Raw genomic sequence first — 19852 nt, 5'->3', positions numbered from 1 at the left:
GCGAGCACCGCGAGATCTGGCGGCGACGCGCCGAACGGTCTGCCGGGCGAAGAGGGAGAAAGCGGACATGGGCGGACTTCCGCCCCACTGCCCCGCCCAGTGAGCATGCGCACAAAGAGGCGCGGCCCGAGGCCTCGCGGGATTCGTAGTCCCGCGAGGCGTCATGGGAGGTGAGTGCGCGCGTTGGTCGGCTGGGTGCTTGTTGATTGGTTCGGAACCGCGGCGCTCAGGGGCCAATGAGGAGCTTTTATGCTGGCATCGTTTGTCCCCCATTGTAAGCTCCTGGCGAGCAGAGACCTGTCTGGTCTTGGCGATGGGATTCTGTGAGGCCCCTTTGGCAATTGTACCCAGGCCGATGGCACTGCATGGCTATCGCTGTTGTATTTATTGCTATTTATTATTATTGTATAGTTATTTTATTACTATTTATTGGTATTATATTTTATTGTTATTGTTATTATTGTTGGTATTTTATTATTATTTTATTATGTATTGGTATTATGTTTATTGTTATATTTATGGTTATCGTTGTTGTTATTATTCATATTATATATGTATTTATTTAAAATATTTTGCGATGCCTTGCAGGGCAGAAGCCCTCCCAAGGCGCCTCACAGTGCCTAGGGAGGGCTGTAAGGCGCCTTTTATTTTATATAAAATTCATATAAGTAAAAAGCAAGACAATGAGGCAACAATTCATAAAACAACAGACACCCGCAATAAAGCATTACTAAAAACCTACTGCATAGATTTTATTTTATTATCTTTTATAGTGTTTCTATTTTATATTATTTATGGCTTTCTTTTTGTTATTATAACTATTATTATTCGGAGGCCCTAGCTCAGGGGTGGAGCATATGCTTGGCATGCAGAACGTTCCACGTTCAAGCCCCACCATCTCCAATTCAAAGGAGCAAATAGGTGATGAAGAAACCCACCCGCCCCACCCCACGCCACCCCTCGTCCGAAATCCTGGAGAGCTGAGAAGTGGGGAGGGCCTGTAGCTCAGAGACAGAGGACAGATTAGAGACGTGACTGAAAGGTTGCCTGCACTCATAAAGCCCCCTGACAGGGATCCCTTTCTTCTCATCCATGTGGGAACAAATGATACCGCCAAGCAGAGCTACGAAGAGATCACGTCAGACTTTGAAGCTTTGGGAAGGAAACTCAAGAACTTTGGGGCCCAGATAGTTTTCTCATCCATCCTTCCAGTAGTTAGAAGAGGGGCAGAAAGGGAACGAAAAATACTCCGGGTGAATGACTGGCTACGAAGATGGTGCCGACGAGAGAGATTTGGATTCTGGGGCCACGGGCTGTACTTCCTGGAAGATGGGCTGTTGGCAAGGGACGGGTTGCACCTCACAAAGGATGGGAAGAATGTGTTTGGCCACAGCATGAAGAACTTCATCAGGAGGGCTTTAAACTGAATCCTACGGGGAAGGGAGATGTGGTGTTGGGGGTAACAATGGACGTAGGCGCATGCACTGCAACGGAGAGAACAGCTCTGATAGCGCCCAATAATAGTCTTCAGACACATGTAGGAAGAAAGCCAGACTATGAAGCACATGGTCTTCGATGTCTATATACTAATGCCCAGAGTATGGGAAACAAACAGAACGAACTTGAACTCTTAATACAGGAGGGAAATTATGACCTGATAGGTATAACTGAGACTTGGTGGGATGACTCTCATGACTGGAATACAGCAACTGAAGGATATAACTTGTTCAAAAAGAACAGGAGGAACAGAAAGGGAGGTGGGGTTGCACTGTATGTGAAAAATACATATCTCTGCACAGAAATACAGGAGGAGGAGCTTGGTCGCCCCATCGAGAGCATCTGGGTTGAAATAAATGGAGCAAAGAATAAAAGGAACCTGGTGGTCGGAGTCTACTACCGGCCACCCAATCAAGGAGAAGACAAGGATGAAACTTTTGAAAAGCAAATAGCCAGTGTTTTAAGGAAGCATGATGTAGTAGTAATGGGGGACTTCAATTTCCCCGATATTTGTTGGGAGACAAATTCTGCAAAACATGGCCCCTCCAGGAAATTCCTGACTTGTGTGGCGGATCACTTCCTCCTACAGAAAGTAGAGAACGGAACTAGAGGATCGGCTATCCTTGACTTGATCCTAACCAACAGAGATTACTTAGTGGATAAAGTAGCAGTTACAGGAACTCTGGGGGAAAGCGACCATGTTACACTTGAGTTCTTGGTTCTAAGGGAAGCAAAAGCTGAGTGTAGTCCAACGCTTAGCCTGGATTTGAGGAAAGCTGATTTTCATAAACTCAGAACAATGATCAGTAAGGTCCCATGGCAAGCGATGCTAGCGAGAAAAGGAGTCCAAGATGGGTGGGAGCTTTTAAAAAAGGAAATTCTCAAGGCACAATCACAAGCAATTCCAACAAGAAGAAAAGGTGGAAGACAACAGAAGCAGCCACTGTGGCTTCACAAAAAGCTTAGGGATGACCTGAAAACAAAAAAGGACACATATAGGAAGTGGAAAGAAGGCCAAGTAACAAAGGAAGAGTACAGGCAGGTAGCACAGAATTGCAGGGATGGCGTCAGGAAGGCTAAAGCTGAGAATGAGCTGAGGTTAGCAAGGGATGCGAAAAACAACAAAAAGGCTTTCTTCAGCTACGTGCATAGTAAAAGGCAGAGGAAAGAAATGGTGGTTCAGCTATTAAATAAGGATGGCAAAACGATAACAGATGACAAAGAAAAGGCAGAGGTGCTCAATTCCTACTTTGGCTCAGTCTTCTCCCAAAAGAGGGTCTATGACCCCCCTGGCAAAGATGAAGTGCAGGCTGAAGGGGCAGGATTGCAGCTTGAGATCGATAGGCATACGGTCAAGGAACACCTAATTCCTTTGAATGAGTTCAAATCTTCAGGGCCGGATGAACTGCATCCTAGAGTCATAAAGGAACTGGCAGAAGAACTCTCAGAACCGCTGTCTATTCTCTTTGAGGAATCATGGAGGACGGGGGAAGTGCCAGATGACTGGAGGAGGGCTAACGTTGTCCCTATCTTCAAAAAGGGTAAAAAGGAGGAACCTGGGAACTACAGACCAGTCCGTCTGACATCAATCCCTGGGAAAATTCTGGAGCAGATCATAAAGCAATCCATCTGGAAGCACCTTGACAACACTGCCGTGATTACTCGAAGCCAACATGGATTTGTCAAAAACAAGTCCTGCCAGACAAATCTGATCTCATTTTTTGATCAAGTCACCTCCCTTGTAGACCGTGGGAATGCTGTAGACATCATATACCTCGACTTCAGCAAAGCTTTCGACAAAGTGCCCCATGATATCCTGATGAGCAAACTAGCTCGAAGTGGGCTAGATGAAACAACGATCCGGTGGATCCACAGTTGGCTACAGAATTGGACTCAAAGAGTGCTTATCAATGGGACCTTCTCAAGCTGGGGAGAGGTAACGAGTGGGGTACCGCAGGGCTCAGTCCTGGGCCCAGTGCTCTTCAACATTTTTATGAATGACTTGGAGGAGGAGGTGCAGGGAATGCTGATCCAATTTGCAGATGACACCAAATTGGGCGGGATAGCTAATACTCTGGAAGACAGAAACAAAATTCAAAGTGATCTGGATAGACTGGAGCGCTGGGCAGAAAACAACAGAATTACATTGAATAGGGACAAATGCCAAGTTCTGCACCTAGGAAAAAGAAACCAAATGCACAGTTACAAGATGGGGGATACGTGGCTCAACCATACTACAAGCGAGAAGGATCTTGGAATTCTTGTCGATCACAAGCTGAATATGAGCCAACAATGTGATGTGGCTGCAAAAAAGGCAAATGCTATTTTGGGCTGCATTCATAGAAGCATCGCTTCCAAACCCTGGGAAGTACTAGTTCCCCTCTACTCAGCACTGGTTAGGCCTCATCTGGAGTACTGTGTCCAGTTCTGGGCACCACCCTTGAAGAAGGATGCAGACAAGCTGGGGAGGGTTCAGAGGAGGGCAACAAAGATGATCAGGGGACTGGAAACAAAGCCCTATGAAGAGAGACTGAAAGAACTGGGCATGTTTAGCCTTGAGAAGAGAAGACTGAGGGGAGATATGATAGCACTCTTCAAGTCCTTGAAAGGTTGTCACAGAGAAGAAGGCCAGGATCTCTTCTTGATCATCCCAGAGTGCAGGACACGGAATAATGGGCTCAAGTTACAGGAAGCCAGATTCCGGCTGAACATCAGGAAAAACGTCCTGACTGTAAGAGCAATACGACAATGGAACCAATTACCTGGGGAGGCGGTGGGCTCTCCCACACTGGAGGCCTTCAAGGCGAGGCTGGGCAGCCACCTGTCAGGGATGCTCTGACTTGGATTCCTGCATTGAGCAGGGGGTTGGACTCGATGGCCTTGTAGGCCCCTTCCAACCCTACTATTCTATGATTCTATGATTCTAGAGCCCCTGCTTTGCATGCCAAAGGTCCCCGGTTCAAGCCCTGGCATCTCCAGTTAAAAAGGATCAGGGAGCAGGGGATGGAAAAGACCCTTCTCTCTGCCTGAGACCCTGGACTGGCAGTGGGGAAACTGAGGCTCTCCAGATGCCTCCTACTTTAGGCTGGAGGGGCCTCATTTGATTGTTGCTGCTGTTAAATAATTGGGAGCAAAAAATTCCATCTCCTACAAATCACCCAGAGATCTACCAGTACACCAGTGCAGTCGTGTAATTAAGGGCGCAATCCTTAGACAGAAAAAAGTCCCACAACTCCCAGCATGGCCAGCAGGGGAGCGCTGGGAGTTGTAGTACTTGTTTCTGGCTAAACATGCATAGGACTGTGCCTTAAGCCACCTCTTAAGAGCTTCATGCATTGGACCAGAAATGGGCGAATATAGTATTTTGTAGGACTTGTTGGACATCAGAACAGCAGCAATGAGGCAACTAGGTTTTACTTATTATTTATGTATTTTATTTATTAATTCATTTTTTTAAAGTAACTTTTTCCACATTCCTTGGCCAAAAAAGCTCCCAGAGTGGCTTAACATGTGGCAGTAAAGCAAGATGGCACCTGCCTGCAGGCTGACAATGCATGGAAGACCCAGCACACAAGGAAACAGGAATGGGAAGAGGAAAAAAAAGTTTAGTCTTTCAGCAGGGCTGGTGGAATGGCCGTTTCCCCTCTCCTCTCTCTGACTGGTTGTTATCAGGGTACGGTGGGGGTGGGGGTGGGGAACCTGCCCCCCCCGATGCTGTTGGACTCCAACTCCCATAAGCCCCAGGCAGCATGGTCGATGGTCAGGAGGTGATGGAAGCTGGAGTCCAACAACATGAGGTGGGGGCGCAGGTATCCCCATCTCTTGCATACGGGATGCTTTATAAAGCCAAAAGAATGAGAAGCAGAGAGAAAGAGTCCTGCCCCGAGGTGCTTACAATCTGCATTTCGAACGGGAGGGCGAGGAGGAGGAGCGGGTCAAAATCAAGAAGGCACGACAGTGAACGGCGCCGGCATTCGAACCCACGTCCATGCCAGGCTCGCACTAGCTGTTCCACAGTCACAAGGGTGCCTCTGAGCGTGTGCAGAGTGCGCGCACACCCCCATTCCCTCCTCGAGCAGTGCGCCTCCGGGCCCAGCAGCAACGAGAGGGCCGGAGAGATCCCCGGGAGCTGGCCAACAGGTTCGAGGGCTCCGGAGGCGCCCCGGCAGGCCTGCGCGGGCCGCCCCCGCGGGGCTCCTCCTCCCTCGGCCGGGCTGCGCTGCGGGGGGCTCAGCCCGCCCCGGAGCCTCTGAGTCACTAATTGGGAGCAGATGCCGGCGGCCGCAGCCTCCTGCTCGCCTCTGCGCCGCGCCCGGAGAAGGAGGTACGGGGGGGGGGGGGCGTCGCGGCCCGATCCCCGGCGGCACCTCGCCCCTGGGGGGGGGGGCGCGCGCGCACGCCAGCGGTGCCGCCGGGCCCTCCGAGCCTCCCCTCCCGCTGAGCCCGGCGCCCGCTTTTGCTGTGCCGCGCGCGCCGACGGCGAGGGCGCCTCTGAGGGTGCGCAGAGCGCCGTGGCCAGCCTCGTAGGAGGAGGGGCGGGGGCTCAAGGCTCCCCGGCCGGCGGGAGACCCGGCCCCTCCGCCCCTCGGCGCGGCGCGGCGCGCCTGGCTGGCTGCCTTCGCCCCCGCGTGCCTCGGAATGGCCGGGGCCGGGCTCCCGCGGGCCCGCCTCGCCGTCCCGTCCCGTCCCGTCCCCCTCCGGGCAGCTCCGGGGCCGGGCGCGGCGCGGCGGGGCGGCGCGAGCAAAGCGCCCCGAGCGCGCGTCGCGCGGCTCCCGCCCGGGCGCTCCGGCCTTTGCGGCGCTGCCCCGCGGCCGGCGTCGCCGAGCCCTGCGGCCCCCGGCGCCCCACGCGCGCCCGGCCTTTGCTGCGCCCGCGGGAGGCGCCGCGGCTCCTCGGGCCGCCCCGGCCGGGTCGCAGCGCAGCAGTAACTCGGGCTTGCCCTCGTCCCCGGGGCTGGAGCCGCGCCGGCGCCGCCCTCCGGCCCCGGCAGGGCAGCTCTGGGGCAAGGGCGTGCGCGGCTGGATCCGTTTGCCGCCTGTGCGGGGGCACCTGCGTTTGCCGCCGGGCTACACGTGTGTGGGGGAGCCGGGACCTTGCCAGAGCTGTCCGTGGGGCGCACCACCTCAGCGACGCAGCCCCCGTTTGCCGCCTTCACACGTTGCACGGGTTGGGTGCGCACTGAACAGCTGGGGTGCACACACCGAAGCGGCATGTGTGTGGGCAGCGGGCTTGGAGGTCGGCTGGTGGGCGCCTCAGAACTGTGGCCGCCTCAGAAGTTTTCCAGCCATTGCAGGGTCTGAATAAGCTTCAGATTATTATTAATAACAACAACTTATAACAATATTATTATTTACAATTAATAAAGTGTTTTATCTGCAAGACTCGTGATGTGTAAACGGTTGCATCTCCTTATGCCAGGAACGGGGAATGTGTGGCGGTCCTGATGTTGTCGGACTGCAACTCCCATAAGCCCCACCCAGCGTAGCCAATGGTGGATGATGGAAGTTGTAGTCCAACAACTTCTGGAGATCCACACATTCCTCCAGCCCTGCCTTATGCAGTGACGTCATACCTTCTATGGCAGGAGAACACTTCCTTTTTTACTGATGGGGACACCGAGGCCACCAGCCCTCATGAGTCCAAGCTTTGCTTTTTCCTGCCTTGTGCCCTACACAAAGCTTTCTGAGAAGCAGCCCCATATTTCTCTTGGAGAGTCAGCAGGGCACCTCAGTGAGTTTGCAGAGTGGCTATCTGGGAAGATGGGGCTTTCCTTGGGGGTTCAGGCCCTCCTAATTTTTGCCTGTGGGGCTGTGGCAGTTGCTGCAGTGTTATCAACATTACCAGATATTCAGGGAAGAAACTGTGGTGGTGGTGGTGGTGGTGAGGTGTGTGTGTGTGTGTGTGTGTGGGGACCTTCTGTATTTATCAGGATAAAAGGGGAAAAAAACAAAGAAGAGGTCTCTGCTGCAAGGAGCTTACAATCTAAAGCTGGAAATGGCCCAAGCCCAGAGGGCGCAGAAAGGTGAAAGTAGCAACCACGGCCCGCATTATCACCAGTTCAAGGACTCCACTTCTTTGCCTCCAGGTGTGAAGACCTGAGACCTCCGCAAGCGACCTTGAGCCCCGACGATGAACGTGCTTGCCCCCGTGAGAAGGGACCGGGTCATTGCTGAACTGCCACAAGTAAGGGGCGGCTTTGGAGCTGCTTCTGTGCTGCTTCCCCTCCACTGGGAAAAAGCACAGAGGCTGGGGCAGCTCAGCCATGGAGGCAAATCAGGCAGCTGCCTGGGGGCCCAGAAATCCACCCACCCTGGCACCAGATTGATAAATGTCTTGGGGAAGTTTGTGGCATTTCTCCTGCGTTATTGGAGGGGGCAGTTTAATCGCGGGCAGGGTGGTCCATCCAGAGTGCCCCTGGAGCTCAAAGCTCAGACACAGCTGCAGAGGGGAAGTGACCAGGCAGTTTGAAAAGAGCAAGCAGCGTCTCGGCCAACCCCTGGTCACCTAGGGTGCTCTGCTGCTGCTCTTCATTGACCGACACGGTGGGGTGGGGAGCAAAATCTCCATCTGTCCAGGGTGGCAAAGCCTTCGGCGGGCTGTGGTAGGCTGCTTCTGGGTGGTCCGGACTTGGGGCCTGCCGCCCCCTCAGCAAACCCTGTTGTTGGGGAAGTTCTTTCAGAAGACACCTCTGCACTGGCTTCTTCCTTGGGTGCTGCTGTTCTTCGCGACTGCGCCGTCTGTTTGCGTGCACAGGAATCCTCTCCTGGGAGCAGTCGTCGCGCCATCTGGCACATGGGGGAAAAGCTGGAGGCCGCAGCGAGCGTTCTGGGTGGGGGCTTGGCAATCTGCGAGCCCTGCCCCAAGCGCTGGAGGGTTACTTCTTCTTGTTGCTTTTCCTTTCAGCACTTTACCAAAGAGGCAGCCCTACATACCAGAGCCGCCTTCCACCCCAAAGTTGTCAGCATGTGCCAGGCGCAACGCACGGGGGCTGTGGGGTGAGTCGTGCCCGTGCCTGATGGCTGGGGACAAAAACGGGGGTGGAAGGGAAGAGAGGCACAAAAAACCACGTTGCAGCGCCACCGCAGGCCTCCAGGAAGCGACCCCGCCGCCTTTGCAAATGTGGCGGGAGGGCAAAGATCCCACTTGGAGGCCCTGGGCCTGACCAGCTGCGGTGCTCTGCAGTTTCGTTCTTCTTCTTGGACGCAGGGCGGCAGCTGCTTTGTTCCCCGTGCCGCCCTGGGCTTCTCTCGCTGGCTGAAGCCTCCCGCTGGGGATTCATGGTGTGTGCTGGAGCCTGTCTAGGGTTTGTCATGACACAGGAATGCAGGCGGAGGGGGCTGGGGCAAGGACGCGTTGCGGCTCCTCCTTCTGGTGGAAAAACCGGCCCGCATCAGGGCCCTTGGCGATCCCGGTCGAACTTGTGGGCCCCTCCGGGAGGTGCAAAGGAGACGGCATTCTCCTTGCCTTGCTTCCAAGCACCCAGCATTTAGAGGCATGCTGCACCTAATCTAGAGATTCCAAATTAGCGACTATACCTTTCTGTGGCCTTCAAACATCTCTCCTTGGTTTTGCCCCTCCCCCCTTTCAAAACCATGTTTCACATCATCGCAGGGCAGCGAACCCCAGAGATGAATTCTGTGCTGAGCAAAGACGTCTGTCCTTCCTCTCGTCCGTCCTGGATCTCCCCCGGACGAGAGAGGAAGCAAAACGCCCTGCTCCAATTGATGTCTGACAGGCCCTTTTGTCGCAGACCTTCAAAGTGGCCCTAAAGACTAATCTGTTTACCTTGCCCTACAACTGAGAGAGGACTTTATTACTGGGTGCCGTGGTGAATGTGGTGAGAGCCGGTGTGGCGTAGTGTTAGCCTGGGACTTGGGAGACCCGGGTTCAGGTCCCCACTCGGCCATGAAGCTCACTGAGGGTGACTTTGGGCCAGTCCCTGACTCTCAGCCCAACCTACCTCACAGGGTTGTTGGGTGGATAAAAATGGAGAGGAGGGAGACCGCGGAAGCTGCTTTGGGCTCCTCGCAAGAGGAAAATGGTGGACACCATCCATCATTTGACAAGCCTCACCTCCTCTTTCCTCCTCCCCCTTGGTCACTTTTCTTTTCTGCACCAAAAAGCCCCAGATGTTGCAGCCCTTCCTGGTAGGGGTTTTTGCTCCATCGCCCTGATCATTTGCCTTACCCTATACCTGCCAACCTTGTCTGTTTCTCCCCAGCAGGTTTAAAATTTCCAAGGTCATCGTGGTCGGAGACCTGTCGGTGGGAAAGACCTGCTTGATCAACCGGTAATTACTGGGACGGAAGGGTTCCCAGATGGCTCAGAGGACAGCTGGTGGGGAGCCAGAATGGTGCGGGGTGGAAGGTGGCCCCTGCCATGAGTATGGGAGAGCAGACTGGGCAGACTGGATGCCTGGCCAGTCGGGCTCAGGTAATAAGCGCCACACGAGCCTGTCCTGCTCTTTCTGCCTTTTTATAAAACAATTGTACTGCCACCTAATTAGTTAATTCACTAAAGTTTACTTATATGCAAAGTGGTGCACATACAATGGGCTCCCTAGACCATTTTTAAAAATTACTTGTTTAAAAGATTTATGAGCTGCCTTTTAGGGTACACCATTGCAAGGTGGCCTACAACAAACTTTAAAACCGTGAAACGCGATGACACAATAAGATCAAAATAATGAAAACCAAAGAGCGCCATCTTTGTTTATTTTACACAACCACCCTGTGAGGCTGAGAGCCAGGCCCGGGCCTGGAATCACCCAGGGAGCTTCACGGCCGAGTGGGGACTAGAGCCCGGGTCTCCCGAGTCCCAGTCCAGCACTCTCACCACTAGGCAACACTGGCTCTCATCACATGCACCATGGCACCCACTAAGTCCTCACTTAACTGTAGATCAACATAAACATGAGATTTTAGGGCCATTTTTAGTCTGTAATGACAGGGCCCGGCAGACATCTGTTGGAACAGATGAGTGAGGGGGGCACTGCCGAGAAGGCTCCATCCCTCGTGCCTGCCAGGCTAATTGCTTTGACAGACGGGCACGCCAGCAGAACCTCCGACGTTGATCTCAGAATAATCTCAGAACATGGGCAGGTTGGTAGGTGTGAAGATGTTTCTTCAAGTAACCTGGACCCAAACCGTTTGGGGAGGGTTAAATATAAATGGAAAAGCAAAATCAAATCACAGCAGTCAAAATTCAGTCGCCAACGTGCATGCTTTCTACAAATCTAAACAATCGCTCTTTAACAGCTCGACTAAAGAAATCCACAACTGTAGTTGTACGTAGGGGCTAGAAACTTGGTTGTCACTGTCTTTTCTTGGCAACGGTAGGGTGGTGAGAGCAGAGGAATGATTATTGCTTGCCGTCTTCAGCAGGGATGGGGTTAGCAGAAGAACACTGTACTCTCTCTCGCTTTCTCCCACCAGGTTTTGCAAAGACACCTTCGACAAGAACTACAAAGCCACCATCGGGGTGGACTTTGAGATGGAGCGCTTTGAGGTGCTGGGCGTCCCATTCAGCCTTCAGCTGTGCGTACCTGCTCCTCCTGCCCTGACACCCCTCCTCAGTCTTCCCTGCTAGGGGGAGAAGATCCTGATTTGCCCTCCTGGGCCCTTGTCCGGCTGTCGCCTAACGCCCTGCGCCTTTGCCCCTTCGCAGGTGGGACACTGCCGGCCAGGAACGCTTCAAGTGCATCGCCTCCACTTACTACCGTGGCGCGCAAGGTGAGGCGCTAGGAGGAGGGGGTGCTCTTTGGGGCTGCATCCACCAACTCTGCAGGGACGACAGCCCTTCTGGGTTGCTGCTGTGCCACCAACGACTAGCGGGTGGGGAGGCGGTTCTTGTGGACTGGCATCTTTGGTGGGCTGTATTGGCAAGGCTGCGTTAGCAGTGTTTGGAAGCGACGCGTTGGATGCTGCAGTTGGCATCCCCTGCGAGCAGTGCGAAAAATGGTTGCGTTGCATCAGAGATGGGGACCAAATGTACATTCAGACGGGGTCCCAGTGGTGGGCGAGGCCAACGGCGAAAGGGGTGGAGTCAGAACACCAGCTTCTTTTAGCTTCAGGCTCTTCCTGACGGTAACTTAGCCTTCGGAGAGGGATTTAAATTTTAAGAATGGGGACAAAGCTGCACAAAAGCCAGAAACCACCATCAGTGGTCCTTTGAGGCTGGATTTGGTCCCCAGGGCTGAATTTCTGCACCCCTGCATTACACTGCCTTTCTCGGGCGTCGGGGTTTTTTTGACAGCCACGCTATCCTGTGTTTAATTGCAGTGTTTCAACCAAATCTCTGTTTTCCCCTTGACCGACGCAGTATATCGAGGGCAAGGAGCTTGGGGGGAAGGTGCTCCCTCCCTCTTCTGATATTTAACCCACTCCATAGCTCCCCCATTTTCCTTGTCTCTCCACAGCCATCATTATTGTCTTTGATGTGAACGACGTGGCCTCTCTCGACCACACGAGGTGACTGTCTCGGGGCTGCTGTCAGGGGTATGCGGGTTTCTTGCTGGGTTCACTGGCAAGGGGCAAAAAGTTGGTGGTGGGCTTAACGCTCTTACTGTGGGGCTGGATGTGTTGTGTCTTGTCTGCCTCATGCAGGGGCAGGGAATGTGTGCCCGTCATGTTGGGTTACAACTCCCATCGTCCCTGACCATTGGCCATGCTGCTAGGGGCTGATGGGAGTTGGGAGTCCGACTGCCTCTGGAAGGACAGTTTCCCCGCCTCTGGCCTGGTGCCTCTTCTTTTCCCCTCTTTACAGAAAATCAATACTATTAATAATAAGGGGAAAAAATGTCAAATTTAGGAATTTAAACTTGAGCCCTTACAAATACTACTCTCCATTTCTGCACTGCCGGCAAAGTGGCCAATACAGGACAGCAACCTAAAGAGCCTCCTGGCATAGACTTGGCCCATTTGTCTTTGCTGAATGGGTGAAACAGGCACAGCTGGTTTTTATAAATGACACCAACTTGAGTACCTGTTTGAGTAGACCTTGAAGAGCCAAAGAAATACAGAGCGAAAGGCGGCAATGCTTCTCATGCCTCCGTCTACCAATTCTCCTGACTTCTCAGGCAGTGGCTGGCGGACGCCCTGAAGGAGAACGACCCTTCCAACGTCATCCTCTTCCTAGTCGGGACCAAGAAGGATCTCAGCGTGAGTTTGGGAGAGAATTGGAAAAAGAGCACAGACATCCCAGCAACCCTGCTCATCCCAGCCAGCCCGGTGGAATCATCTGCCTGGTTCAGCGGGAACCTATTGGGAGAACGTAGTTAAAACTTTATTTATAATTAAGGGGATAACCAAGGATGCTCCCACAGACTATTTTTATTATTACTGCTACTACTACAATTATTGCACCACCAGCGTGCGCGGTGCTTTATTGTACTCTTCCCCCAGCTGGCGTCCCCCAGATGTGTTGGACTACAAACCCCATCACCCAAGCCAGCAATGCTGGCTGGGGCAATGGGATTTGTAGTCCAACACATCTGGGGGATGCCAGCTGGGGGAAAGGTACTACATGGAGTGTAAGAGTACTTACTGTGTACTGACTACTGTAATGCGCTCTACGTGGGGTTACCCTTGAAGACGGTTCGGAAGCTGCAGCTGGTACAGAACGCGGCGGCTCGCCTGTTTAAAGGCAGCCGCCGGCGAGATCACATCACTCCAGTGCTGAAGGAGTTGCACTGGTTACCAGTTGTTTTCCGGGCCAAATTCAAGGTGTTGGTTTTGACCTTTAAAACCCTATATGGTTCCGGCCCAGCCTATCTTAAGGAGCGCCTCCAGCAACACCAGACAGGCCGCTCAACAAGATCAGCCTCGGATGGCCTTCTCTCTGTCCCATCAGCCAGGACAGCTAGACTGGTGGGGACGAGGGAGAGGGCCTTCTCTGTGGTGGCCCCCACTCTGTGGAACTCCCTCCCTAGGGAACTCCGTCATGCCCCCTCTTTAATGAGCTTCCGTCGTGCATTAAAAACGTGGTTGTTCAGGCAGGCATTTGGGGTGGGTTAGGGTATTTTTTTTAAAAAAAATTATGGTAAAATTTTATTGTTTTAAATTGTTTTATGGGGGTTGTACATCGCCCAGAGTGGCTGGGTGACCAGTCAGATGGGCGATTAATAAATTTAATAAATAAATAAGAGGACCTGAGGAGTTTCTGATCAAAAATGTGGGGGAAACAACAGAGTAAGATTTGTGTGTGTGTGTGAGAATTAGATGCATGGAGCTAAACAGGGGTAGAAAATCCGTGTGCTTCAGCTGCACGCGCTTGGGGTTCATTACGGGCTCAGTTACAGGAGGACTTGGGAACTAGGGGGGTTGTGCCTCAGGCTTATTTATGTGTGACCCCACCGGGTTGTGCCCACAGGGTCCCTCCTCTGACACGTTGCTTCAGACACCCCCTGGTTAGGTGCTCACATTTCCCAGCATGCAAAGTGGGCCCTCCTCGCTGGGTTGCCCATCTCCGCACAGATGATGGTTGCTCCGCCTCAGCCTTCCTCCTTTCCCGCAGTCCCCAGCGCAGTACAGTCTTGTCGAGAGGGATGCCCTCAAGGTGGCGAAAGAGATGCAAGCAGAGTACTGGGCTGTCTCGTCGCTCACAGGTAAGCGCCTTTTCCCTGCCACCCTCCGGAGTGCGTGCAAAGCTGGGGTCTCTCTCCTGTTTGGGCAGCCGGAGGCAGGGTCCCCAGGTGGAGGGGCCCTGGGGCATCCCATAATGCAAATGTGTTGAGACTACTGCTTCTATCATCCCCCAGTCAGCATCCCCCAGGACAGACGACATTGCCTTGCTGGGAGAAGGGACCAGACCTTAGCAGCAGGGCCCCTGCTTTACATGCAGAAGTCCCAGCTTCCATCCCCAGCCTCTCGAGTTAGAAGAGGGCCAGAAAAAAGGACCCTTCCTCTGGCCCAACCCGTTCCCCCCAACACCGGTTGCTTGGTGGTGCCCAGCTTCTGCAGATTTCGCCCCCATTTGCAAAGGCTGAAATGCCTCTCGGCCTCAGCTACTGGCAGAAAAAGCTTGAGGCTAAAGTGTGTTGGTGTCAAGGGCTCTTTGGAGGGCTCTCAGTCTAATCTAGTAGCCAAGTCTAGACACAAAGGGATTTTTTTCAAAGCTTTCTTTTTTTATAACTTAACAGCTCTACAGGTAGCAACTACATCTGAGCAGCAGCATCCCTATGCCCTAAGTTGGAACAGTTGGTCCCCATTTGAAAAGCAATTACTGGCAGACCCCTGAATATAAGGACTAGGGAGAATCCCTCCCCTTTTCCCTTGGATCCTCTGGGCGCAACCGTTCTTTGAGCGCCAACCGGGCGCTACGCCTCCTTTCCGCGCTATTTGGCGCTGCTCTCTGCGTCGCGCATCTAACTAGTCTGCTATCGGTGCTGGGTCACTCCCAGGACTGCTTTCTAATCTAGGAATGTGGGTGGGAGGAATCTCTGGCAGCTGTGGGCCCTGGGAAAAAGGGGCGCGCTCCTCTCCCAGGAGCGACTGCTCTTCCTCCGAATCAGAACTACTCTGGGATTCTATGGGCTCAGTGTCCACCCTGACATCTGGAATGTTTGGTGTTTCAACTTCTCCCCCTTTGTTTTTGCCCCACCTCATTTTCTTTGGCCCCGCCCACCACGGGAATGCCCCCCCCCCCCAGCTTCTCCGAAATGGAATTTGGCTCTCTGGCTGAAAGAGGTTCGGCGCCCTGGGCTAAAGGCACCCTGCAGCCTGACCTGCAGGAGCTTCGCACGTCCCTCTGAAGGGGCAAGCCCACGTGGTCACCGTCCCCATTTGCTGGCGGGACTTGAGCAAATGATTTCTCACCGCCCCCCCCCCTTTATTCCAGGTGAGAGCGTACGGGAGTTTTTCTTCCGCGTGGCGGCGTTGACCTTTGAGGGGAGTGTGATGGCAGAGCTGGAGAAGAGCAACGCGCGCCGGATTGGTGACGTTGTGCGTAAGTAGGGCCCACGCTGCAGGGGAACAGCCAGCCCCATGGCGCGGGGCAGGCGGCTTTGGCCATTCAGCCCCCTTTGCGTCTCCCAAGGCGATGCTTCCTCCTCCGCAGCTGGCAGTGAGCGGACCTTCGTGGGCACAGCCAAGGGGGCGGGTGGCCAGTGCTAAAGAAGAGCAAAATCCTGCGCTCAGACAATCTACGTTCTCCTCTGCGAAAAGCCAAATCCTTCCATCGGCATAAGTTATGCCACAGCCGAGTACATTTACATCCAGAGGGCTCTGGATGGGGCGAATGCTCCTTCTTTGTTCTCCTCGACCTCCCAGCAGCTTTTGATACCGTTGACCACGGTATCCTCCTGGACCGCCTGGAGGGGCTGGGCATTGGTGACACCGTATTGCGGTGGTTCCGGTCCTTCCTCTCCAGCAGGCACCAGAGGGTAGCACTGGGAGAGGAGGTTTCGGCCCCTTGGCCGCTCACTTGTGGGGTGCCACAGGGTTCTGTCCTCTCCCCGATACTATTTAACATCTATGTGAAGCCACTGGGGGCCATCCTCAGGTTTGGGGTGCGGTGTCACCAATATGCAGATGACACGCAGCCCTACCTCTCGTTCAAATCTTCACCAAGGTTGGTCATAGAATCCCTGTCCAAATGTCTGGAGACAGTGAGTGGCTGGATGGGGAGGAATAAGCTGAACCCTGACAAGACCGAGGTACTTTTGGTGGGAGACAAGAGGAGGCTGGGAGATGTTGACCTGGTGTTGAATGGGGTATGGCTACCCTTGAAAGACCAAGTCCGCAGCCTGGGAGTCATTTTGGACTCCCAGCTGTCCACGGAGGCTCAGGTGTCAACTGTGAGCCAGACAGCGCTGTACCAACTCCATCTGATACGGTGGCAGCGCCCCTTCCTTCCCGACCATCTGATCCCATTGGTAGTACTTGCCCTGGTCTCCTCTCATTTAGACTACTGTAATGCGCTCTATGTGGGGTTACCCTTGAAGACGGTTTGGAAGCTGCAGCTGGTACAGAATGCGGTGGCTCACCTGATTACAGGCAGCCGCCAGCAAGATCACATCACTCCAGTGCTGAAGGAGTTGCACTGGTTACCAGTTGTTTTCCAGGCCAAATTCAAGGTGTTGGTTTTGACCTTTAAAACCCTATATGGTTCCAGCGCAGCCTATCTTAAGGAGCACCTCCAGCAACACCAGACAGGCTGCTCAACAAGATCAGCCTTGGATGGCTTTCTCTCTGTCCCATCAGCCAGGACAGCTAGACTGGTGGGGATGAGGGAGAGGGCCTTTTCTGTGGCGGCCCCCACACTGTGGAACCCCCTCCCTAGGGAACTCCACCATGCCCCCTCTTTAATGAGCCTCCGCTGCGCATTAAAAACGTGGTTGTTCAGGCAGGCATTTGGGGTGGGTTAGGGTATTTTTTATGATGTTTTTAACGTAGAACTTAACTGTTTTGTTGCTGTACATAGCCCAGAGTGGCTGGGTGACCAGCCAGATGGGCGATTAATAAATTTAATAAACTTTCAAGCCGCTTAAATGTTCTTCAGCCCCCAGTCTGGATTCTGAGGTTTCACCAAGCATCACTCACCATGTTTTCAATCATATCTTTATAAGTAAGGTCTAGAACCTTGGTTTGTTTAAATGACAGCCAGGATTTTCAGGAAGCCGAATGCACCACCTGCACCAGGGGTAGTCGAACGAATGCCCTTTGGATATTTTGCAGTGCTTTTCTGAAAGGCTGCAGGTTGCCTCCCCTTGATCTATGCCTTTTCATGCAGAAAAGGCATACAGGCTTATCCATCTAGGATCTGACTGGCAGGAGCAGGGATGGGGTCCCCAAGGTCAAGGTTTCTGCTGCCTCTTCCAGGGATCCACAGCGACGAGCGGGACTTGTACCTGACTGAGAAGCGGCGGAGGGCCAAATGCTGCCAGTGAGACAATGGACGAGGGCGAGGGCCTGCCGCCTGCCAGGATGTATGCACCAAAGCCACTGTTATACCAAAGGACACACGCGTGCAGCTAAAGGCAGCCCTGTATGTCTGGGTTGACCACTGTCAGGAATGGAACGTCCTCCAGAGGCTGACGCAGACAGCTGACCCAAAGACCTCTTTCCTCGTAGGGCAGTTTGAGAACAGTTCCCTCACTGGCTGGCTCATCCTCTAACCACGTCCGGTTTTGGAGGCCACAGTAGAGTTTTGCACCAGGATCTGTCTGGAGCCCCCAAAGCGGCCATCTGCTTGGCTTCGTCTACTCATTCCACAGCACATGGACCCACAACAGCTTCCTGTCAGCACCCTCACTTCCTGTGCCAGCACAAGCAAGAGACTGATGTCGTGGCCCGTGTGACCAAAATGACCCATCCCGTTGGGCGAAAAATCCTCAGCCCCCTGCAAGCCTGCTCCAGCTGAGAGCATCTGGGCAAATGCTGCTGGGGTGGTTGCCCGGTACTGTATTTGTTCATCATAAAGTTGGAATTCCCTGCTATCTATCTATCTATTGAATGTTTATCCTGCCCCATAGCCAAAAAGGCTCCCAAAGAGCAAAAATAAGACAGTCCCTGCCCACAGGCCTTCTAAAGGAATGACACAAAAGGAAAGGGGGTCAGGAGGGAGGAGGAAAAAAGGAAATTCAAACACTAGATTCTTCGTTGCAAAGTCCAGCCACTCATGAGCATGGAAGAACAGACGCTGCGTGCTCTCTCCCTTGGATGCCCTCAGCATGACAGTTTTTCCTTGGGTGGGACAACTTGATATGAGATGTCAGAGAAAGGTGGCCACCCAGTCACATCCCCTGCCCGCCAGCTGCTGTGAAGGCAGGGGATGAGGCCATCTGGAACAAGAAACCTTTTAAAATCAGTCTTAGTCAAGATCAGGGACAAACTCACTAAGGGTGCAATCCCATGCATGTTTAGGCAGGGAAAAAAAGTCCTACAACTCCCAGCATGCTCCAGCCAGGATCAGCATGGCTGGCTGAAGCATGCTGGGAGTTATAGGACTTTCTGTCTCAGCATGCATACAATTGTAGGACATTTTTCTGTCCAAACATGCAGCTGCCTCAGGTCACTGAGTCTGGGTGCCCTGAAAGGGCAGCAACTTGCTAGTGATTTTATTGGGTTTTTCTGCAAGGGAGGGCCTCAGAAAGGGCCAGGCGGCATGCTGACTTGGTGGGGAGGGGGCATTTTCTGCTTCTCTGTCTCTTGGCCAGCCATGCTAACTCCTCAGACAAGAGGTCAGTCGCCTGCAGTTGCCCTCAGAACCTCCCTGCTGCCAACACCCAGTCCTGTACGGAACCCTTGCGTTCAATTATCTCGTGTGCACATGGGCAGCACTTTTAAATACTGAAAAACTCACTTTCACACAAACTGCAAGTAATCTTGTGGCACCTTAAAGCACCCTTCCCCAACTGCAATTTGCATCATCCCCAGCCATGCAGTCCATCACATCTGGAGGGCACCAGGTTGAAGTCTGCCCTAAAGGCACGGAAATGTATTATTTCTGCTGGAATAAATTGGGCCAGAATAAAGTTGGGTTTTATGAACTGGGCTGTTTAGGTTGGAATAAAATTGTTGAGTCTTCAAGGTGCCACAAGAGTCTTGGTCAGCCCCTCAACCTGGAGCCCTCCAGATTGTAGTTATGCCATTTGAGACACTTACCTGGGCACTGCCACAAAATGGCTGCCATGGAGGCATGGCATGGCAAAGGACATGTCACCTGCCCCAAACACCCAGTACAAGGCAAAGGTACTTTGCTGAGCCCCAGGACACTCAGCTGTTGAACCCCTAGTTTTCAGCACCGACAGAAACCCCTTTCACAGCAATCCCAGGTGCCAGCAATGGCAGACGGCATCGCTCAGCAACCCTGCGCACGTGCGGACAGCGCACCCTGCAGACCCCGGCCAGCCACGCCTCCGCGGCTTCTTCGCTCTGCACGTGCACGGGGGCGCGCTCGAACCGCGCGGCGCCCGCCTTCCCCCGCAGGGGCGAGTGAGCAGCGCTCCGCGGCGCGGCGCCCAGCTGCGGCTCCGGGGATCCAGGCCAAAGCCCCCACTGCGCCTTGGCGCTCACTGGGCGACCTCGGGCCAGGCGCTCGCCTCGCGGGGCTGCGAGGCGAAAGCGGAGGGCCACGGGAGCTGCCCCGGGCTCCTTGGAAGAGGAAAAGCGGGGTACAAACGTCGCAAGAGCGACACAAGAGGCTTCCGCCGCCCGCTTGGGACTTCCGTGGCAGCAGCAAAGGACGCGCCACGGCCGGGGAGGGCGCCCGGAAGCCCTCGCCGCTCCATCCCTCCCCACGCGGCTCCCAGGGCGGCCTCAGCGCCTCAGTTGCGGCTCCCACCGCCGCAGCCACCCGCGCGAGGGCTGCGCCCCTCGCTCGGAGGCCTCCCCAGCCCTCGCCGCGAGCGATCCC

At 53.9% G+C, this 19852-nt stretch overlaps 1 protein-coding gene across 3 annotated transcripts; it reads left to right on the top strand.

Annotated features, from left to right (window-relative positions):
- The first annotated feature begins 21 nt into the window (after positions 1-21).
- RAB34 (RAB34, member RAS oncogene family) lies at positions 22-17940 on the top strand. 3 transcript variants are annotated; one of them, XM_084822972.1, is made up of 11 exons: positions 22-170; positions 7584-7681; positions 8402-8493; positions 9723-9788; positions 10933-11034; positions 11165-11229; positions 11916-11967; positions 12576-12657; positions 14012-14102; positions 15335-15442; positions 17317-17940. In XM_084822972.1, the coding sequence occupies exons 2-11, from the start codon at positions 7628-7630 to the stop codon at positions 17382-17384; spliced, it is 780 nt and encodes a 259-aa protein (XP_084679098.1). In that variant the 5' UTR covers positions 22-170; positions 7584-7627; the 3' UTR covers positions 17385-17940. The 3 variants fall into 3 exon arrangements, with proteins under 3 accessions (XP_084679098.1, XP_084679096.1, XP_084679095.1); XM_084822970.1 differs by lacking the exon at positions 22-170 and adding an exon at positions 5749-5821; XM_084822969.1 differs by lacking the exon at positions 22-170 and adding an exon at positions 5749-5821 and having other exon boundaries at positions 9720-9788; positions 17317-17936.
- Positions 17941-19852: the final 1912 nt, after the last annotated feature.

This window comes from Heloderma suspectum, chromosome 16, assembly GCF_057233095.1.
Source record: "Heloderma suspectum isolate Gila_16-S chromosome 16, 16-S_ref, whole genome shotgun sequence".
NCBI classification, from domain to species: domain Eukaryota; kingdom Metazoa; phylum Chordata; class Lepidosauria; order Squamata; family Helodermatidae; genus Heloderma; species Heloderma suspectum.
This window is presented reverse-complemented; position numbering and strand designations above follow the sequence as displayed.